The 18,398-nt window shown below is 47.0% G+C and overlaps 1 protein-coding gene across 1 annotated transcript in view; it reads left to right on the plus strand.

The window, feature by feature from the left end:
• Positions 1–18,244, plus strand: part of LOC126531069 (uncharacterized) — a 124,925-nt gene extending 106,681 nt beyond the window's left edge. Inside the window, exons 2-5 of the mRNA XM_050178455.3 lie at positions 114–482; positions 7,558–7,890; positions 16,284–16,417; positions 16,857–18,244. Of these exons, the coding sequence (XP_050034412.1) occupies positions 114–482; positions 7,558–7,890; positions 16,284–16,375 (794 nt within the window). The 3' untranslated portion in view covers positions 16,376–16,417; positions 16,857–18,244. The remainder of the gene's footprint in view (positions 1–113; positions 483–7,557; positions 7,891–16,283; positions 16,418–16,856) is intronic.
• Positions 18,245–18,398: the final 154 nt, after the last annotated feature.

Below are 18,398 nucleotides of genomic sequence, written 5' to 3' on the forward strand. Positions count from 1 at the left end.
CTCGCTTAACAGAAACTCACCAGTAAACGCACACATGAGCCACTCGAGTGAAATCACCGAAGTGCCCATAATGACGATAGCCCTCCCTATTCTCCTCTCCTGTCATTGCACAGTGGCGTCGAGCCTTCACATCCTGCACCTGTCGGTGCCGAAATGGGTGCAGAACGGCACCGAGGACTCGGTGGTTCTCGACTGCGTGTACAACGCGAACCGCGAGGACGAGCACCTGGTGATCAAGTGGTTCCTCAACGACGACCCGCAGCCCATCTACCAGTGGATCCCCGAGCTGAACAAGCGGTTCGTGTCGAGTCGCCTCAAGGACCGCATCAACCTGGACTACTCGCTCACCAACGGCAACAGCTTCACCAAGTTCCGCGCGCTCAACCTGGTGCGGCCCACCACCGAGCTGAGTGGCCGGTACTCCTGCCACGTCATGTCGCTCGCGGGACAAGACTCCGAGTCCAAGCTCATGACCGTCTACGGTAGGTGGGGAACAGGGGGGCTGCGACGCAGCAGGGCTGGTGTTGGCTGTCAAGCACTTCCTTTATGACCCCGAAGTTAGGAAGCAGTAGGCACGTTTTACTGAGCACCGGTTCATAATTTGTGCGCTCGAGTGAGCTAGTCTGTCATGCCACCTAGCCAACTGCCGAGGTTGCAGCATAGTGTAACAGTTACACTTACGTATCATTACTAAAAAATCTAGACGACTTACTTTTGTGTTTTATGCAGCTCTGCGTGAGGCGCCGGGCGCAATATGGTGATTTGGGACTTGTTTTACGGTGGCTCGTGATTCAAGAAAGACGAGCCGGTCCTTAAACGGGTATTTCAAGGTGGAAGACATTTATCAGGCTCATTATTATTGCATGTCTGGTCCTTATTTAGTACGGCCATTATTACGAAAACACTGCCACAGGCAGAAAAAGAAAGTTATTGTGGACCTGAATTTTCTTTAATGACTGGAAGTAAAACGACACCAAATGGCTTATACAAGGACCTAAAATATCATTGGATATTTACGGTTGTTTCGTATATGTTGTCAACAAAAAAAAAGACGTTTAATTTGTTACTAACGTTGGCGTCCATTTTGCAGAAAGATAAAAATAAAATAAGAACTAGAATGGTAAATAATCAGCAGGTATCTCTAGTGACTTATGCTTCCATGCGTCATGGACACGTCCTCTAAAAAATATGCATCATTCTCAAATTTTGGAATATAGCCTGATTTATCAGAAAGTATGAGTAACGCCCTCTATCTACATTTCCGAAGCGTTCAACTTGCTTGTTATTGTTATCAGTCATCGTCTTTCTGAGTATTTGCTCACACACAATAAGGCGTGCTATAAGTAATCTTTGTATGTTATCTTGCGCACACGTTATATTAGCATGATGTTGCCATAGTGAGAGAAACGAAAGTGCATCTGTCCTGCACATTAAGGCCTGCGTCTCGGCCGTCGTCTAGCGATCGCACTGTTCGCCATTCCAATGGCAAACTGTTCAGCCCGTAGTCAGACACTTTCCTGGTTAACATCCCCGCCTTCGATCTTTATGTTCTCTCTCTATCTCTAGCAAGTCACAAAACAGCTGCGTGTGAGTTTTGTGAAGCCGAAATGAAGCTGAACTTTAAGAACCACAAATCAGTCACTCGATGAGGAACCTTATTTTTCAGAGCAATGTAGATGGTTCTAGGACTTTAGGATAAAATTCGACAGAAGCGGAGATTTCACTAGTTCTAATCACCAAGGCAAATCAGAATGGCAGCAGGTGGTACAAATTAAAAGAAAGAATGACAGATATTGAGACATCTGCAGTAAGTATAGAAAAGAAAGAAAAAGAAAGTACTAAGAGCTAGTTATCTTAAAAGGAGAGACCAAAAGGATAGGAAAATATTGTCATAACGTGCGCAGAGATTTTGTACAGAAAATACCAGGCAACACAATAAATAAATTTGACCATTATCAGGTTCAGCTGAGGAAGGCCTTATTTATCACTTGAGGATGCATTATTACACGTAGCAGAGGGAGTTCAATAATTAAGGTGGACGTTTTATGCATTAAAAGTGTTCAGCAAGCCCGGAAGTAAGTGACGTGCCATTTGTCTTCCATAATTTGTGCGCCTATGCGGCATAAGCCATTGCTTCGGGTGCGGCGTTATAAGTTATATATAGGGCGTCTTTCAATGTTTGCGAAATTAGATAGAAACGCTGTGTATTGTTTCAACTATTTTATATAGGCGAAAGCTAGCCGATAAATAAGAAAATTTGTGAATTTCTGAATACCAAGCTTTTTGTACAGTGATTGTGAGGGACAATCAAAACGCCCGTCGAAAATAAGGTGAGCATTTTTTTTCTGCAGAACAAACAGATGGTTAGTACTAGTAGCATATGTAGAGCCCTAAACAAGAAAGCAACAGTTTAGGTGAGTGACAAACAAGGTGTTATACATGAGTATCTCGAGAAAGGCCTCCTTCAGAGTGGGCACCGTCGTTAGACATTACACGTAACCCTTTGGATCTATTTCGCTTCTGTGATGTTACCCGCTTTTCGGCAGCTTCATTTGCCGCCAAAATGTTTTACAGGCCAAAGCAGACAAAGTGACAAAGGCAGAATACGGAAAAAACATGCCACAGTTTGCCCGAAAGGCGAAGCATCGACTGCGACAGCAAATTAGTGAACAGCTAGCTATCAAAGTAAGGATAGTAGCATTATCGGCCGTGTAAACTAGTAAACAGAGGCATACGAACTAAATTAACAAGCATGGCGTCAGGCCCGCACAAGCAAAACTCGGAACACAACTCACTCGACGACCGCGGAAACTCGCTGTCTAAACGCTGCCGTGAGGAAGCGCGGCAGCAGCAGTGAGCGAAGTGACCGTCGTGCTGCGTCTCGCGCCAACGCGAACGGAGGGAAGAAAACACAGCGCGCGACGGACTGTGTGCCCGTCGCAGATGGCCTTCAAGATATAGCGGCCCGGGCGCGCGCGCGCGGGCATCCGGACCACCAAGAGTAGGCCCCCTTCCTCCCCTCCCCCAGGAGCCTTAATTTGAGCGCGATGGGAGATGGCGAGCTTCCTCCCCGCTTTTCTTCCTTTCGTGCGCGAGATTTAGCCGCAATCGCCGGCTTACCCTAGCACGCTTTCACTCGCACATAATATTAACTGCTGCGCTAGTTTGTCTTGCATCCCTGATTATGAAAATTAGTGCCACATAAAGACAACACACATAGTCTGCCCTTCCTGTGTGCGATGTCTTTTTGTTGCGCTAATTTTGCTCATCAGTGATGTCGTAAAGGCAGCGAATAATATTATATTTTCAAATGCAGGCTAGGGGTTTGGTATATCAGTCTACGTGGTAGCAACCTATACGAGCACCTTCGCGAGAATACAACACCGTTCTAAACAAAAGTTGGAACGACAAAAGAAACGCAAAAGAAAGCTTTACGCTGGACTATTTCTTTGAAGTTCGACGTACGAACAGAACAGACGACGGCACAAGTGAAACGAGCAGGACCGATGCGCTGACTATCGACGAAGTTCTTTTCAGAAGCGTACAAACATAAAATACAGATAAGAGGCATACGATTAGCTTGTCATAAACTGTAAGATTCTGAATAAATATCATCTGACAGTCAGCGCTTCTGACCTATTCGAATCACTGATCCCGTCGTCAGCACTGTTTGTCATATTGAAGAGGAACGCCTCTTTTGACCAAGCTCGCCGATGCCGCGAAAACAATCTTTCCTAAGTTCCTCAACGGTCCCCCGAATGAGTGGGGACAACATTTTTTCACGTGCCCATGAGTGGTAACAACGCGCACTCCGATTCGTACACGTCGACGTGAAATGTGTGCAAGCTGCTTGCGAAAAGAACGTGTGTGCATCGGAAAAAGAACGTTACAGCGGAAGTGAGTCTATGCTGCAACGGCAGCGGCTGCAAACTGTGGAGGTGCTACAAGAGTAGTGCTAGAGGGGACGTGTTATCATGTTGCTGCACAAACTCGACAGCGCCGTGGCCGGAAACGGCCTCCATTACTCATTGTTACTCCATTAGAGACATCATCAGCAGTCGGGAAACAGGGACACGCAAATCGAGCATGAGTAATAACCCAGGCTCGCTGGGAGTTACCGCAGAGCGTCATTCGAGAAGTACACGGGGACCTATCACGTTGGAGGTGACATCTGGGTCGGGGAAAAGGGGAAAGAAAAGGACAAAGAACGAACGAAAAGCGAAAGGTAGTAAGAAGACCAGGACTTTTCTGTTACTTTTTTTTTCTTGTGCAGAGGAAATTCCTCTAGAGGTATCACTCTTCATGTCCTAATTCTGCGTGTTCATTGTTCTGCTATGGAGTTGCCAGGGCACATGTTGGAATTTGTTGCGTAGGCGTTTTGTAAGTATTCACCTGCTCTAACGATGTTGCTGAAACGTCGTTTATTTATGCAAGGAACATGAAATGAACGTTTGCAGGCTTCGTTGCACGGATATATTGTCGGTACTGGTGTGTATAGGCTCCTTTTCGCCCTTGGTGGTTTCCGAATGCGTAAAGAATGCGTAAAACATTTTGAATGTATAAGAAAGTTTCACTCGTAGGCGACCACGTTCGACTACATGTGCGTCGCTCTCATTGCTATGCCCTCGTACCGACTGGAAGAGAATTCACTGCAGTCTAAATAATAAAAAAGGCAATGTGAGGACACTGCGAACAAAACATCTCCCTCATACTTGTCAGGCTGCGTTTTTTGACAAAGAAGCACAAAAAACGAGATAAACTTTTTTGTAAGTTTACTCGAACGTTACGAGCAGAATGCGTCGTATGTTATATTTTTGGTTTGTCGGGCACACATATGGAAGAGCAATGCTTGGAAAAAAATTATGCGAAGGTAAATTCAGAGCGGGGTCTTTAATGGTGAGTTTTCGACGTTGCAGCTGTTGGGCAATAATTAGCTAGTGAATACGTATATGTAAGCAATGATTCTTTTCCCACCCTAATGTTCTTGCAGAACTTTGGTACAGTTACTTATTTTAAGTATGACCCGCAAAGGATAAGACAGTTACACGTAATTATAGTTAATTTTCATCTACCGATGTTACCACCATCACATGGAAATCCCATTCCACCTCTGAAAAGCGTAACGAGCAGCCATAGGCTCCTCGTCTATATCCGCCTCATTAGTCCCAACTGCGCAATAGAAAAAAATACACACACTCATCACGTACTTCGTTTACCGGCACCCATCTAACTTCCGATGCTGCTTTGGTTAAGCGCGAGTGCCGATCCCCCGTAGCACGCCCTGCGCAAATAAGTTTCTCACAGGCGAAGCTTAACTCTTGCCGTCGTATTCGGCTCCCTTTCGACTCGAAAGCGCATACGTAAGGACAGTGCGGCGGTTACTGCCATGCGGCTAGCACGCATTTCTCCCTCCCCTCTCCTGCCTGTGCCATGCGCGAAATGGCGTTCAGAGTAATTAGCAGCAGCAGCCAGGTATTCATTAAAGAAGCTCCGTTCGGTGGTGGAGCAACCCTGGCTGCCCATTCCCAATGGCTTATTAGCAATGCGTCGAAAGTCCAGGAGAGTGGTGAAGGAAAAAAGGGCCGTGGGCAAAATCGAGCTGCCCTCACTGCGCCTCTTTACGCAGACTGCCAGCCTCAAAGAGTAAAGAGGGGGTGGGAGAAAGAAGCAGGGGAAGGTAAAGAGTGGATGAAGCAGTCATCTGCGCACATGCAGAACGCCCAGCGTATGATGCGAATGCATTGAATAACCTTCGATGCACCTGGCATTACTAATCCCAGACGCGTAATGAACTTCCTTCTCTAACGCGTCCTCACGTTAGAGAGGGAAGGCTGAAGGGCGCCAAGGCTCTGAACTTTGCTATCTGGCTTTAACTTATTACCTATCAGAGATTTACGTATAAATGATGGAGCATTTGGGAAACTTTTTATTGCTCTTCTTAACCTTACCAAGGCGGACGGTAAAGTCGATTTTTGAAGCAGAGGTTTTTTTAATAAAAGAAAATCTTAGACTGAAATGGGGACCGAAGTGGGATAAATCTGGAACTTGATCAGTTAGTGCCATTACGTAGCAGGGGATAGAACGCTAAGCAATAATAATCCATTAAGAAATAAGCACAATCAGAGAGATATTTCACTTCAGAACATAGCTACGCTATCGAATGTGCGAGCACCATGTTGAGGAACAGCTCGGCTACGCTCATTGCTTTCAGACGACTCAGTATTTGTGTAGAAGACTTAAGTCGACTATTGCGTAAGAGTAAAGGCGCCGTGATTTATACCGCCAGGCGCTGTGCTTCCGTAGCTACGTCGGGCTCTGCACTGGTGAAGTCTAGCGGATCGCTAAGCGTGAATAAACTATGTTTGGACTCAAGACGATTTATGACTCGTTATGATGGCGTAGTGGCTTTGGCGTGGCGCTTATTGGCTAAGCTCGAGGGCGAGGGATCGAATAGCGGCCGTGGCGGCCGCATTTTGTTGGTGGCGAAATGTAAAAACGGTCGTGGTACCGTGCATTTGGAGCCCGTGAAAGAACCCCAGGTGATCAAAATTAATCCGGAGTCCCCCACTACGACCTGACTCATAATCACATCCTTGTTTTGGCAACCAAAACTCCAGAATCAATTTTTAAAGATCTACGGTCATATTCACAAAACACCAGGAATACTATTGGAATGCATCTTTGGCGAATGCCTTAAAAATCATTTGGTTTTCTTTCTCTTTAATGGCGCAGCTGGGTGGCACTTGTACGTCGGAAAATTAGCAGAAGAAAAAAACAAGATATGAAGGAATTTTCCTGAGCCAGTGTTCGTATTTACAGTGTGACTCCATCCAAACAAATTATTTATATAAACCTCCCCTGACACACACACACACACACACACACACACACACACACACATATATATATATATACATATATATATATATATATATATATATATATATATATATATATATATATATATATATATATATATATATATATATATATATATATCGAATTCCCGTATTCGTAATAGAATGCTGAATGAAGATTTTTTGATTTCTAATTTTTGCATGGCTATGACAAGCAGTCTTGACGGAAGCAGCGCACTGCGACTACGAAATGTGCCACTTTGTTACCTTTGCGAAGTATTGTTGATGTGCGAAATAATGAATTCATGAATCACGGGCTGCTTTTCAGCTGGTTGATTAGTGTCATTTCTGGCAAAACAGCCGATTGGGTTCGAACCACCATGAATAGAAAAGACACAGCATGACGCATCAGGCTCAAGAGACCAAAAGGGCGTGCTCTTGCGAACAAGGGTACAATAAAGCGTGCTAGCACGTTCCTGAGCTTGCAAGCGCATCTCCTCTTGGGTTAAGCAGTGAAAGCCTACGCAAATATTACACGAATAAGGTCATGCGACAATGTACGCGATGTTTTCTTGCCGCACCGTCCGGCTGTTTTTCTATGTTACCCAACTAGCCAAGCTTTATCGTCTTTCAGCGTTCAACCTCTTGCGTTTACACTCCACTCAAACACTCTGGATATATATTTTTTTATGAACCGCAGCTCCTCCCAAGAGGTTCGACTTCACCTTCGAGCGGGTGTCGGCGCACGTGACGAACCTGTCGTGCGAAGCGGACGGCGTGTTCCCGCAACCGACGTTGTTCCTGTACCAGAGCAGCGGCCGGGACCCCGTGTCACGACCCGTGGCCTCGGCGCCAGCGAGATTGGCTCCCCCAACCCCCGCTGAAGGCGCCGCCGGCTACCACGTGCGCCTGACGTATGCGCTGGACAGCCGCACGCTGGACGCGTCTGGTCACGTGGAGTACGTGTTCGAGTGTGTGCTTGCCATCCCGGAGACCAACTTTAGGCAGCAGCGGCGGCTAGAGTTTGAACCCGGTAAGGAGCGCGCAATAAGAAACAAGGAATACTTATTGTAATAACTGCACAATATAGGTTGCGGAACCATCAACGATGCAAAATGCTCTCTCCATGGAGCCAAGTTCTAAATATTGTCCAGTTATAAGGGCTTAATATGCTAGACAAATCGGGTGAAATTACAAGTCTCGTCATAACGCCATATAGTGTATCATCTATAGTGTATCCTAGTGTATCAAGCACAGGTAAATTTATACGCTAATATCGCTAACAATTTGGTTAGGTGGAGAGGCAGCCGCGCAGGTTTATTTGTATTGCTTGTGTTCTTGATTCAAATTGGATTGAATTATTTAATGGGCCGTCTTACCGCAAATGGGGTGGGACTTTTAATGAGTTTAACATCATTTGGGAACTAACGGCGATTTAGGCCTGTGGCCCCAGACTTAAATTAACCACATTTTTTTTTCAAAGCCATTAATTTACTTCGTTCACAGGAACCTCCACGAAAAAATTCACGTCTGTCCGAGCATCTTTTGACATGTTTTTACTCTTAGCGCCGTCGGCCATTTTAGGTATTATCTTGTGTCGCGCCGACGCCGAAGGATTCTTGCGTAATTGGTCATATAATGTTTTCTCATTAAAAGTGACGATACTTCGCCTTCTTTACATTTCTGGGAAACAGTCAGAGAAAGGAAAATGAAAGCGTGAACTTTTTTTCTCGTGCCCCCGAATGGAGCGCGACTTTCTTCATAACCCATTTTTTGTTGTACATGGAGCACAAAGAGTGCTCGGATCTCTGGTTTGTGCCTGCGCGCACACGTTCGCATTCCTAGACCGGCTTTGAAGCAAGAGGCTGGATTTAAGAGACGCCACGCACTGAAGGCGCCTTCCTACAGGGCATAACAACAGAATCGAGGAATTTTTTGAACGCAACGAACGAGTAACCGAGTAACGGCGAGTGCGAAATTCCAGACGCTGTTTTGCAAGGCGTGAGTGCGAGGAGCCGAGAGAGGCGATATCAACCGGCAAACAGCGCCCACAAATGCAACAGACCCACGAGGATATGTGGCCTGCAAGAGAAAGCGAGAGGCTTGGATTTCCAGAGATTCGCAGGAGCCAAACCGTTTCGGAGTTATTTCGTCACGTACGGCGACAGTGACAGAACGAACGCGAAGAGGCGGCAAATGGGAGGCAGAAAGGGTTTGATCTGAGGCGCGGTTTCTGGCGTTCCGCGTCTTTTGAATGGAATAGCTCGCGCGCGTCCCGCATGCCGACATGAAGCAATCCTGCTGTGTAGTTTCTTTCTTTTTGCTGCCTTTTGCCAGCAATGTCCTCAGATCTTCTGCTATATCGCCTGGGAAACATATGGCCGCTTTCGCTTGTAGAAAGCCGCGGGCGTCGAACTGTTCAATCTGCATGCCGAATGCGGCCGTGCGGTGCTTCTGCCGCGCAGAATCTCGAGGAGGATTGTCGCGGCTTCTCAAGAAGCTTAACGGCAACCATTCTTGCCATGCACGCTCACGACAAGCGTATTCGCTCCTCGCTGCAGCGTTTTCTGACTGCCGCCGATATTCGAAACTTTCCCTATCGTCATTGTTCACCGGGTTTTGCACCAACGATGAAGGCGTGTCTGTCACTGGCAGAGTCGCCTTCGTTGCCATGGTAACTGACAAGAGCCCGCACTTTAAGCCTTCGGCTCGCTGTTGACGTCGAGACTTGAGAGCACTATACTTCTTGGTCTCTTTGGCACTGTCATCTGACTTCAGTGCACATTGTCGGCTGCTAGCGCTGCACGCTTTTGTGCAATTCTTTAAAGTGAAGAACTTTCTATTCACAGAAATCTTGTTGACTCGTGTACCTCAATTATTATACGGAAAAGCTTCGAACGAAACTAACCTAAAGAGCATAAAAATGTAGAATTTCGAGTAGCTTTTTTTGCGGTATGAGAATTTGTTGTTTGTTGCTATATTGTCGAAACTGACCGCTGTCAAATGCGTCGAAAGACGAATACATTGCGTAAGTGTTTACGTTGATGTTAGATATGATCGTTGCAAGACATTTCTCTGCCTAACGAAGACAGATTATCAATACCTGGTATTTTCTAGAATTATATATATGCACTCGCGGTGAGTTCGCGCTATCAGCACCACTGTCATGCTGACGAGGTATCGACTGCACGTGCGCAGCCAACGCGTGGAGAATGTATAATGTTGCAGCTGCTTGAAGAAAAATAATACACCCATCAACATATCACATAATGAAAAGTATTATGAATGGATTTAGTATACTTATGACAAAACACACTCGTATAACATCCACTCAGTATTTACGTACATCAGAAGCTGATTTATTCACAAAGCTTTTCTTTCGTAAGGGCTACTTTCCATTGGCTTGCCGCATTTGCTAATGATATGTCCAGCATCACGAATGGCTGAAATTTTCTCTTACGAACAATTCTAGCTTCAGAGGTTTTCGTGAATAGGCGCTCAGTTTAATCGACGCCGCATTGCTCTCGCTTTTCACAGCTGCATGGAGCCATACTCTTGTCTTATAATGGCTCGTTGTCGTGCTGTTTCGATTAGCCACTTCGTCAGGGAGCGTATGGTCATGTCGACATACGTTCCGCTAACAAGTGGCCTTCTTGCGCTTTTGTCTGCTAGTTTGCTTTTATGGTGCGTTTAGGCATGGGTAAACCATCATATCATAAACTTTATTCGTAATAGAGCGAGAAAGAGAAAGAGACTAAAGGCAAGGAGGAAGGCGGAAACAGAAAAAGATGGACAGACAGAGAGAATGAGCAGTACGTTCTCACAGCAGGACGCGCAGCAGCACTACAATCAGCAACTGTGACTGGCAATTCCCCAGAACTACAGTAGTGCACGAGAAGCTTTCTGCGCCATCAAAAGATGTGGCCAGGTTCCAAGGATTTCGGTTTCAGAAACTGTTCTGCAAGGGTCCTGCAAGCTTAGTGCAATCTGTAAAGATCTGCGCTGGAAGTCGTGTTGAGTACCCTTAGATAAGTGAAATAGGGATGGGTCTTGCGTCCGCCCGCCTCTCTAGATGCGGCCTCCTTCTTTCCCCCTTTGTCACCGCAGTGGCAGAAAGGCATCTTTCAGAGCTCCTCGAGCTGGAAGCTTAGACCTGTTTTGCTGTAGAGGTCACACGCTTTAATATTCAATGTACTTCCTGCATGTTGGTGCAAACATTCGTATACGAACGTCAGCCCTTCGGTGGCGGTTTAGTGGTCGGTGCCATTTGCAATGCGGAACTCCTTAGTCCACGAGAATCTGATTGCCAAAGAAGTTCTGGGCAAATATTTCAGGCCTGTGGTTTCACAAGAATACAGATTTGGGGTCGATAACGTGGCCGCAACGTATTCTGTTTTCTGTGAAATACCGTTATAGTAAGGGCGCTTGCCCGTAGGGGGACAACGAACAATCAAACTCTATAGATGTAAAGAAAGACAACTCGTCAAACAACACTCCCTTGAATCTTCTACGAGATGGTTCTTCCTCATCTCTTCCACTTCATTATTATGACCATGAAGATTCATCGGTGATTGCGATTCTCACTAATGCGAATTTTCAGCGCAGTTGTTTATACTCCGTTCCATGCATAGCAGTAAACACTGTGGAAGGGAAGCAAGAAGTTCGGTCAAAAGTTATCGCTCCGCGCGTGCCATCCACGCTTCCCTGCGCGCCAACAGCGTTCGCTCGCGCGAGCATGCACGTGAGGCCCCTCGCGACGGCTTGCAAATAAAAATTCAGACTGGGATACATAGCGCAAAAATTGACACAGGGACAAGCAGAACACAGGACGAGCGCTAACTTTCAAGTTGAAAGTTAGCGCTCGTCCTGTGTTCTGCTTGTCCCTGTGTCAATTTTTGCGCTATGTATCCCAGTCTGAATATATCCCACCGACACGCCCAAACTTCTTCCCTGCTAAAATGCAAATAAAAAACCCGAAAGAAACAACAAAAATAAATATGATCTAAAACAACGCATTAGCAGCCGTATACCACAGTTTGTTTGTGTCTGAGGATTAAAACTTGTTTCATTCAATACTATAATTCAATATAAACAACAGTGGAATGCAATTGCGATAAAAAAACATCGAACTATATTCAAGTGCGAACGAAGCCACTGCAAAGTTTCTCTATTTCTAGCCTCCGCAGCATTGACTGCTATCTAAGGAACGGAGTATACGCTTTTTGAATTCGCGATATATTGTGGCAAAGAATTTGATTCTGAAAAACAAGGTCCTCCGGCGGCGTCACGGATCTTCTGCTCGGGCAGCTGATTTAGCAGCTGCGGCCGTCGAAGGACTTTCACCGGTTGCATCGCTCATTCTTCAGAAAGAACTGGCTGACGCTATTTTGTGTTACGATTGTATTGTCACGTCGTAGTGACAATGAAGAACGGCACGATGTCGAAACTATGAGTTACAAATTTAACTCTTCATTGAGTGACGTTCTGCCCAGCAAAACAAGTAACACTCAAGTGCAACCTTAGCGGCGAGCAGAGTCAGCGTTTGTCATAAATATGATCTGCGGGTCAAGCACGTCGGCCTTTATACATGACTCGTCGAAGGTTCCAGTTTAATCGCTGGCGCCCGCGTGGCTTCCAGGAAGTAGCACACAACTCGCGTCGAGCAAGCAATGAGATTACAAAAATCGTAAACCATGACACTCGAAACAAGCGCGAACGATACTAAACCAAGCAAACCAAACAAGTGCGAGCGAGAGCTGACGCAAGCAGACGATAGCAGAAAACGAGCCGTCGGGCTGGTTCGCATGAAACCGGTTTCCCACGCGCGTCACCGAAGGGGCCGCTCTCATTGGTCTGCGAAGTTCGCGGCTCGCGTCTTTCGTTTCCCGCTGGCGTTCGCTCTTCTACCTTTCGCTGTGCTCATTCGCTCGGTTACGCCGCAGACTCCGCCGGAGACGACGCTCGCTGCAGGAACGGGCGCCTAAGAGCTGGGCTCTACGATGATTATTATTGCTAATTTTCCGACGGGTATGAGCGCTTTGAGCGCATAATCGCTTTAATAATGTTATCACTCTCAAAGATCTGAGACTTCGCGAGTGTCGCAGCCTATTCAACAGCGATACAGGCCTATAGTGAGATCACACGCACAAGGCGAACAGCGTAGCACATTCTGCAACCTGCGCGAATCCCGACGACTTTTGTACGTATTCTACGATGCCACACGTATGAATACACGGACAGCCTTAAGTCGCGGGGTATGATTTCGGTCATCACCGGTTGTGAAAGAGGAGGAGGACGTCGTAGGCTGAAGGCCAATCTATTCTTGCAGGAAAAGCAGGCGATAGCTCCGCTAGAGTGCCTCATTTGCGAAAAGTTCGTCACCCTTAAAAAGTGCAGCACCAGACGGGTGAACAAGACGACGTACCCGCAGCCTTTGACCGATTCTGCGCATGGTGCCGCACGGAGCGGCTTACCCCTTGACACAAAGACCTGAATTCAATGCGCCAAGCGTTACGAATCACTGGCTAAGTCAACACTATACTTGAGACTTCAGTAGGAGTCGGGACACATAACGGAGACGCACGACTACACATGATAGGGCTCACCGGCTGTTCTTACAGCTACGCGTTCATCCAAAGTGTTCATTTGCATTTGAGACACAAATTTGTCCTGCAAGCAGTTTAATTTGTGTCACTTATCTCTGCAGTGAGTGTGTCTGCGTTTGCACTGTCCAGCCAGAAGCCCGCGCAAATATGTTCAATAGATTCTGCTAACGCCCTGAATATAGAGTCAGAAAAAGCTTTACAACGAGCACACATCTTTTTTTTTGACGCTCAAAGGAGAATATACTATTGTGCGATACGAATTACTCAAGTTCAAAACTTTCGCAATTCTCGGACTGAGTGTTACATCATGCGTAGCTCAAATATACATAAACAGAAATATAACATGCGCGCCATACACACGACACAACGCAATATCAATCATCCGCCCGTGCATGTGATAGCGATATCACGGGAAGAAAAAAAGAAATAATCATCAACAATCGGTGTCAGGTATACAGGCTTTTGACAGCCATAAAGAAAGATAAAGGAAAAGCAAGAAAACTGAACAATATCAAAATGAAAGGCGATAAACTTGGAAGTTTTTCGGGCCAGCGGCGACCTTGTTCTGCCGCATGCGGCGCAGGGCGGCGCTGCTAAGAATATTGCGGGCCGAGCGCGTATCGAGTCCCAGCAGCGCTAATTGGTGTATTTCCTTACTGCAGAACACACGTGTGCATCTGTGTCCCTGGTTTAAATAGACGACCCAACTGCTGCCCGCACACCGGTAGCTCTGCGTAGCCTCTGCGGTAGCCCGAGGCACCGCTCTACTCTAACACGGTCCGACAAATTGCGCCGAAAGCGACGAGCGCCGCTTTCAGGCAGGACCGCGAGTGAAGCGAAGGTTCCCTTAAAAATGGGACGAGCACTGAGGGGCGAACACGGCACCATTAACGAGACGCAGGAAAAATCGCATCGGTGCTGGTTAGCCGGGTTAAGCAAAACTGTGCGCATCCACGCAGGCGAACACCAGCAAAGAAGGCTGGAGCTTACCGGTGCTCCTGGGAAGCGTCGTCGTCTTGTTTGTGTTCTGTTGCGAGTGAAACACGTGCGGCGTTCTACAAGCGCGAGCAAGATGCGTTGCAAATATCAAGTGTCTGATGCGCGCCGCGCGTGAACTGGAATTCATAAAAGAGAAATGCGTATGTGACGGTGTGCGTCGCATTTGTCATCTTGGTTGACGACGCCGTGCTTATAGGCTACATTCGAATGTAGTAGGTGCTAAAAAGAGAGAAGCGAGAAACACAGCCAGTGCAAGAGCAAGCTGGCTACTACTGACTGATTGATTTCATGGGTCTTTAACGTCCGATTGGTCCCGGAGCAGGCTCTGAATTTGGGACTTTTGCCTGTGTACTGTTCTTGTATTGAACAAATTGTATCATGAACCAATTAGAAATGGAGTCTGAAAAGCAGCATTGGGGGCTCCAAGATAATTTTGACCACCTGGGATTCTTTAACCTGCGGTTCAGCTTGTGTAGGGGCAGTGGTCTTTCTAATTTTACAGCAATGTTAGCTTCATGCTATGTGACTCGTATTGTTACTTTTGTACGCGTGGCTGTGCCCTTACGCGAACAACTTACCGGCTCGCCTCTCTGCCCATTGCTCGCGTTTAACTCGCGAGCCACTCCGCCAGTGCGATTGTTTGCGGGCATGTTCGCATGTTACTACTTCGACAGTGGTTTCGGTGTTTTCTGCTTTCGCGCTTTTCTATTGTCCTTCTTTCAAATACGTCGCTCACAGGCTCATCCGAGTATAGTGGTGTTCGAAGCAGAGCTAGGAGACTGTTGTACTTAAAGAACTTTGGCGGCAGTGCCATTTTGGCTTGCGTCCTATGAAACTGGCCGCGTCACTGTAGCCTGTAGCCATCTCCATTGCCACTTTACGCATTAGACGTAACTGCGAACTTTATTTTGAGTGTAAGCTTAACTTCAAGGGCCTTCTAGGCGTTTTTGTACTGCAAGCTAATCGCCTGGAGTGCGGCGTTCAATATTTCAAAGTGCCGCTTTCTGTTGAGCGCGACAGCGTTAAGGAGTTCGTGTCGCAGAAAAGCCGGTGTGGTCGTCTGCGGTGTCGGCGGCGCTGGCCGTGAGCGAAAAATCTCGGAAGGCAATTCATAAATAAAAGAATTTGCAAGATGGGCTGGGTGGGAATCGAACCAGGGTCTCCAGAGTGTGAGACGGAGACGCTACCACTCAGCCATGAGTTCGATGGCCCGAAGCTGGACAAAAGCGCCTCTAATGAATGCGGTGTTGCCTTAGAAACGTGCCGTAGAAAGTTATACTGCGGTGTATATTGGTAATTATGAGCATGTAAATTACAGAAGTCGCAGTTAAACGCGTAGCGAAGTACGTTTCCGCTACATTTCTTCTGCGCTTGCCGCACACACAGAAGACCCCTTCCTCGCAATGTACGGCGCTGCGCCGACAGGTGGCGCGCCACTCGCCCGCTTCTCGCGGCCGTGCGGAGACCGGTGCGAGGCGCGTAGCGGCCCGGCTGTCCGTGCCGATCACGACGTTTGGCTCGCCTAGATCGTTTCTCCCTCCGAGACACCGAGTCCTTTGGTTCGTTCCGCGTGCTCAGGTGCACGTTTCGTTGCCGCGCCGAACACTGCGTTGCTCGGCGCTCACCGCGTGATTGGTGGGTGCAAAGTCCGATGCGGTGCGCCTCGTAAGTGATCGCTGCGCCGTAGCGCATTGTCTTACACCCCCTTGGCGGGTCGACGGGAACGCTATCGCACTCCACTCTTGAAGGCGAAGCTTAAGCATACTCCAATTTTTTAATTTGACATTGCTTTGAAGGTCGTTCTTCTGATCACGTGGTGCAGGACGATTGGTTGGAACGGCGAGCCGACTCCACACCGTGGACATTTTGCTGAGGGTGCTGACAGGCGCACTCGCCCTGATGGATCTCGCATAGCAACGGGCACACAAGCAAGGGGGCATCGCCATCTGAATCAAAGTGAGTACAGGTAACTGCGTTTTGTAATGGCGAACATATTTGTCAACTGGCTCTTTAATCCACGAGAGCGCAAATCTGTTACTCTGTCACTAACCACGCCCGCGTTACACCCAAGCAAATGTAATTCATGTAAAATAATAGTTGCATGGTTATTGCAGGAATGGTTATGGAGAGAATGATTGCGTGTTACATTAAAAAAGAAGAGCAAAAAGAGAAGTATGTAAAAGAACAAGATGTTTTATAGTGTTCCAGAGAAGCCAGGGCCAAGATTGAAACCTATAAGCTGGCAAATAAACACGCACCAAGAAGGTATTTGAGAAATACATTCAGTGAAACAAGCAAACGCAGAAAAGAAAGAGGCGTATAGCGTAAGTGGTTTGCCTCGCATAAACACTTCGCAATACGCTAACCATGCCTTCCTTTTATATTCTCGTTGCAGACCAAAGAACCAAGTAGGAGAACCGCGTGCATTTCACAGAGTCGGCTGTAGAAAGACGTCCTCGCCAGTGACACCGTCGCTAGAAAGAGAGCGGTGCCCGAAACGTCGGTCACCGCTCCCACTATGTCACCCGTCACGGACATCCAGGTCCACAAGCATCAGTGCCTCCTGTTCTTCAGCGTGCAGAGCGCGAGCGTGTGTGTCGACGATGCGTGAACACACCTGCCTGTGCGCACGCGTGTGTGTATGTGTGCGTGTGCGTGCTTGGGACTCACTCGCTCCCCGTGACTATGGACAGCAGCGCACACTCGAAACCTCAGAGCCCGTTTCACCGTTCGCTGCCCCGATTCCTCTTACCAACACCACCGTTATTCTTTCCCGAAACGTGTCGCACTTTCTCGAGACTCCGCATGGCACTTCCTCACGTTCCAGCACGTTGGCTGCGTCCCCGCTAACGACCATACTTGCACAATGTTTGTTCGAAAGCAAACGCGTTCGATTCAGTGAATACGACGTGTAGTCTTTTATCGCTGCAACTTTCGTGTTGCGTAATAAACGTAATGCTGTAGGGCGTAATATTTTCCCCCAGAGTGTCTGTTATGGCAGTGCGAACGAAAGATTCCACCTTGTCCTGGAAATAAACTTATGCCGAGGGTGAGTAAGAAAAAAAAAAGAAAAGAAAGCCGCGGGATACACGCTGCTTAAGAGTGCGGTAACTGACAGGTAACGTAGTAAAACGAAAATTTCTGCACGGATGTTATATCACACAGTTCAAATCAACGCTTGTGCGCCCCACAGAGCGCCTGTCGCAGAGTACGAAGTGTTGGCCATGTTTTTACTTGGAAGGTTTGAATTTTTTTCGGCGCTCAGTGCTGTTTACCGTTTGTTTTGTAGCAAATTACGGTCTGAATTTCTGTGAAGGTGTGATTTTTGTGAAGTAAAAGGAATAGAAGAACTAACGGCTTGGTTTACTTAGTTGTCGTTCCAGTAGTCTTTGCGTGTGCAATAAACTTCAACTGTAATTCGCACCTCTGCATTCTGAAAGTGTATAATCACCACGCAGGCGCCCCCCCCCCCCCCCCCCCCCCCGTTGCCAAACGAAGCTTCTGAGAACAAAAAAAGAATGGAACATGAGCGTAGTCCAGAAAAAGACACAAGCGTTCATACTACCGTATCGTCCATTGTAGCGCGACAAGAGGATTTTCGCCTGGAAACTAATGATTTTTTTTTAGGAACACAATATTGACTGATCTTCGACTTGCGCTTGCCACAGGGCAAACGTTTTGTCATCACCCCTTGTCCTAAGAATGCTGTATTTTGTATGTTTCCGCAAGTTTATATGTAAAAGGTTCCTCCTATAACATGTTATAAAAGTTTGTTCCCACCGATATCAAGCGTGTGTCTCAATTTTGTTTAATTAATTGAGTGTCATAACAGCTACAGACAACAAAAAAGAAACGTAAGTACCTTCATCCAGCCTTGCATCTATAGCATAAATAGAGAGATAGAGACCGAGAAAGTGAAGAAAAAGTAGGAAAGTCA

This window comes from Dermacentor andersoni, chromosome 5, assembly GCF_023375885.2.
Source record: "Dermacentor andersoni chromosome 5, qqDerAnde1_hic_scaffold, whole genome shotgun sequence".
Taxonomy (NCBI): domain Eukaryota; kingdom Metazoa; phylum Arthropoda; class Arachnida; order Ixodida; family Ixodidae; genus Dermacentor; species Dermacentor andersoni.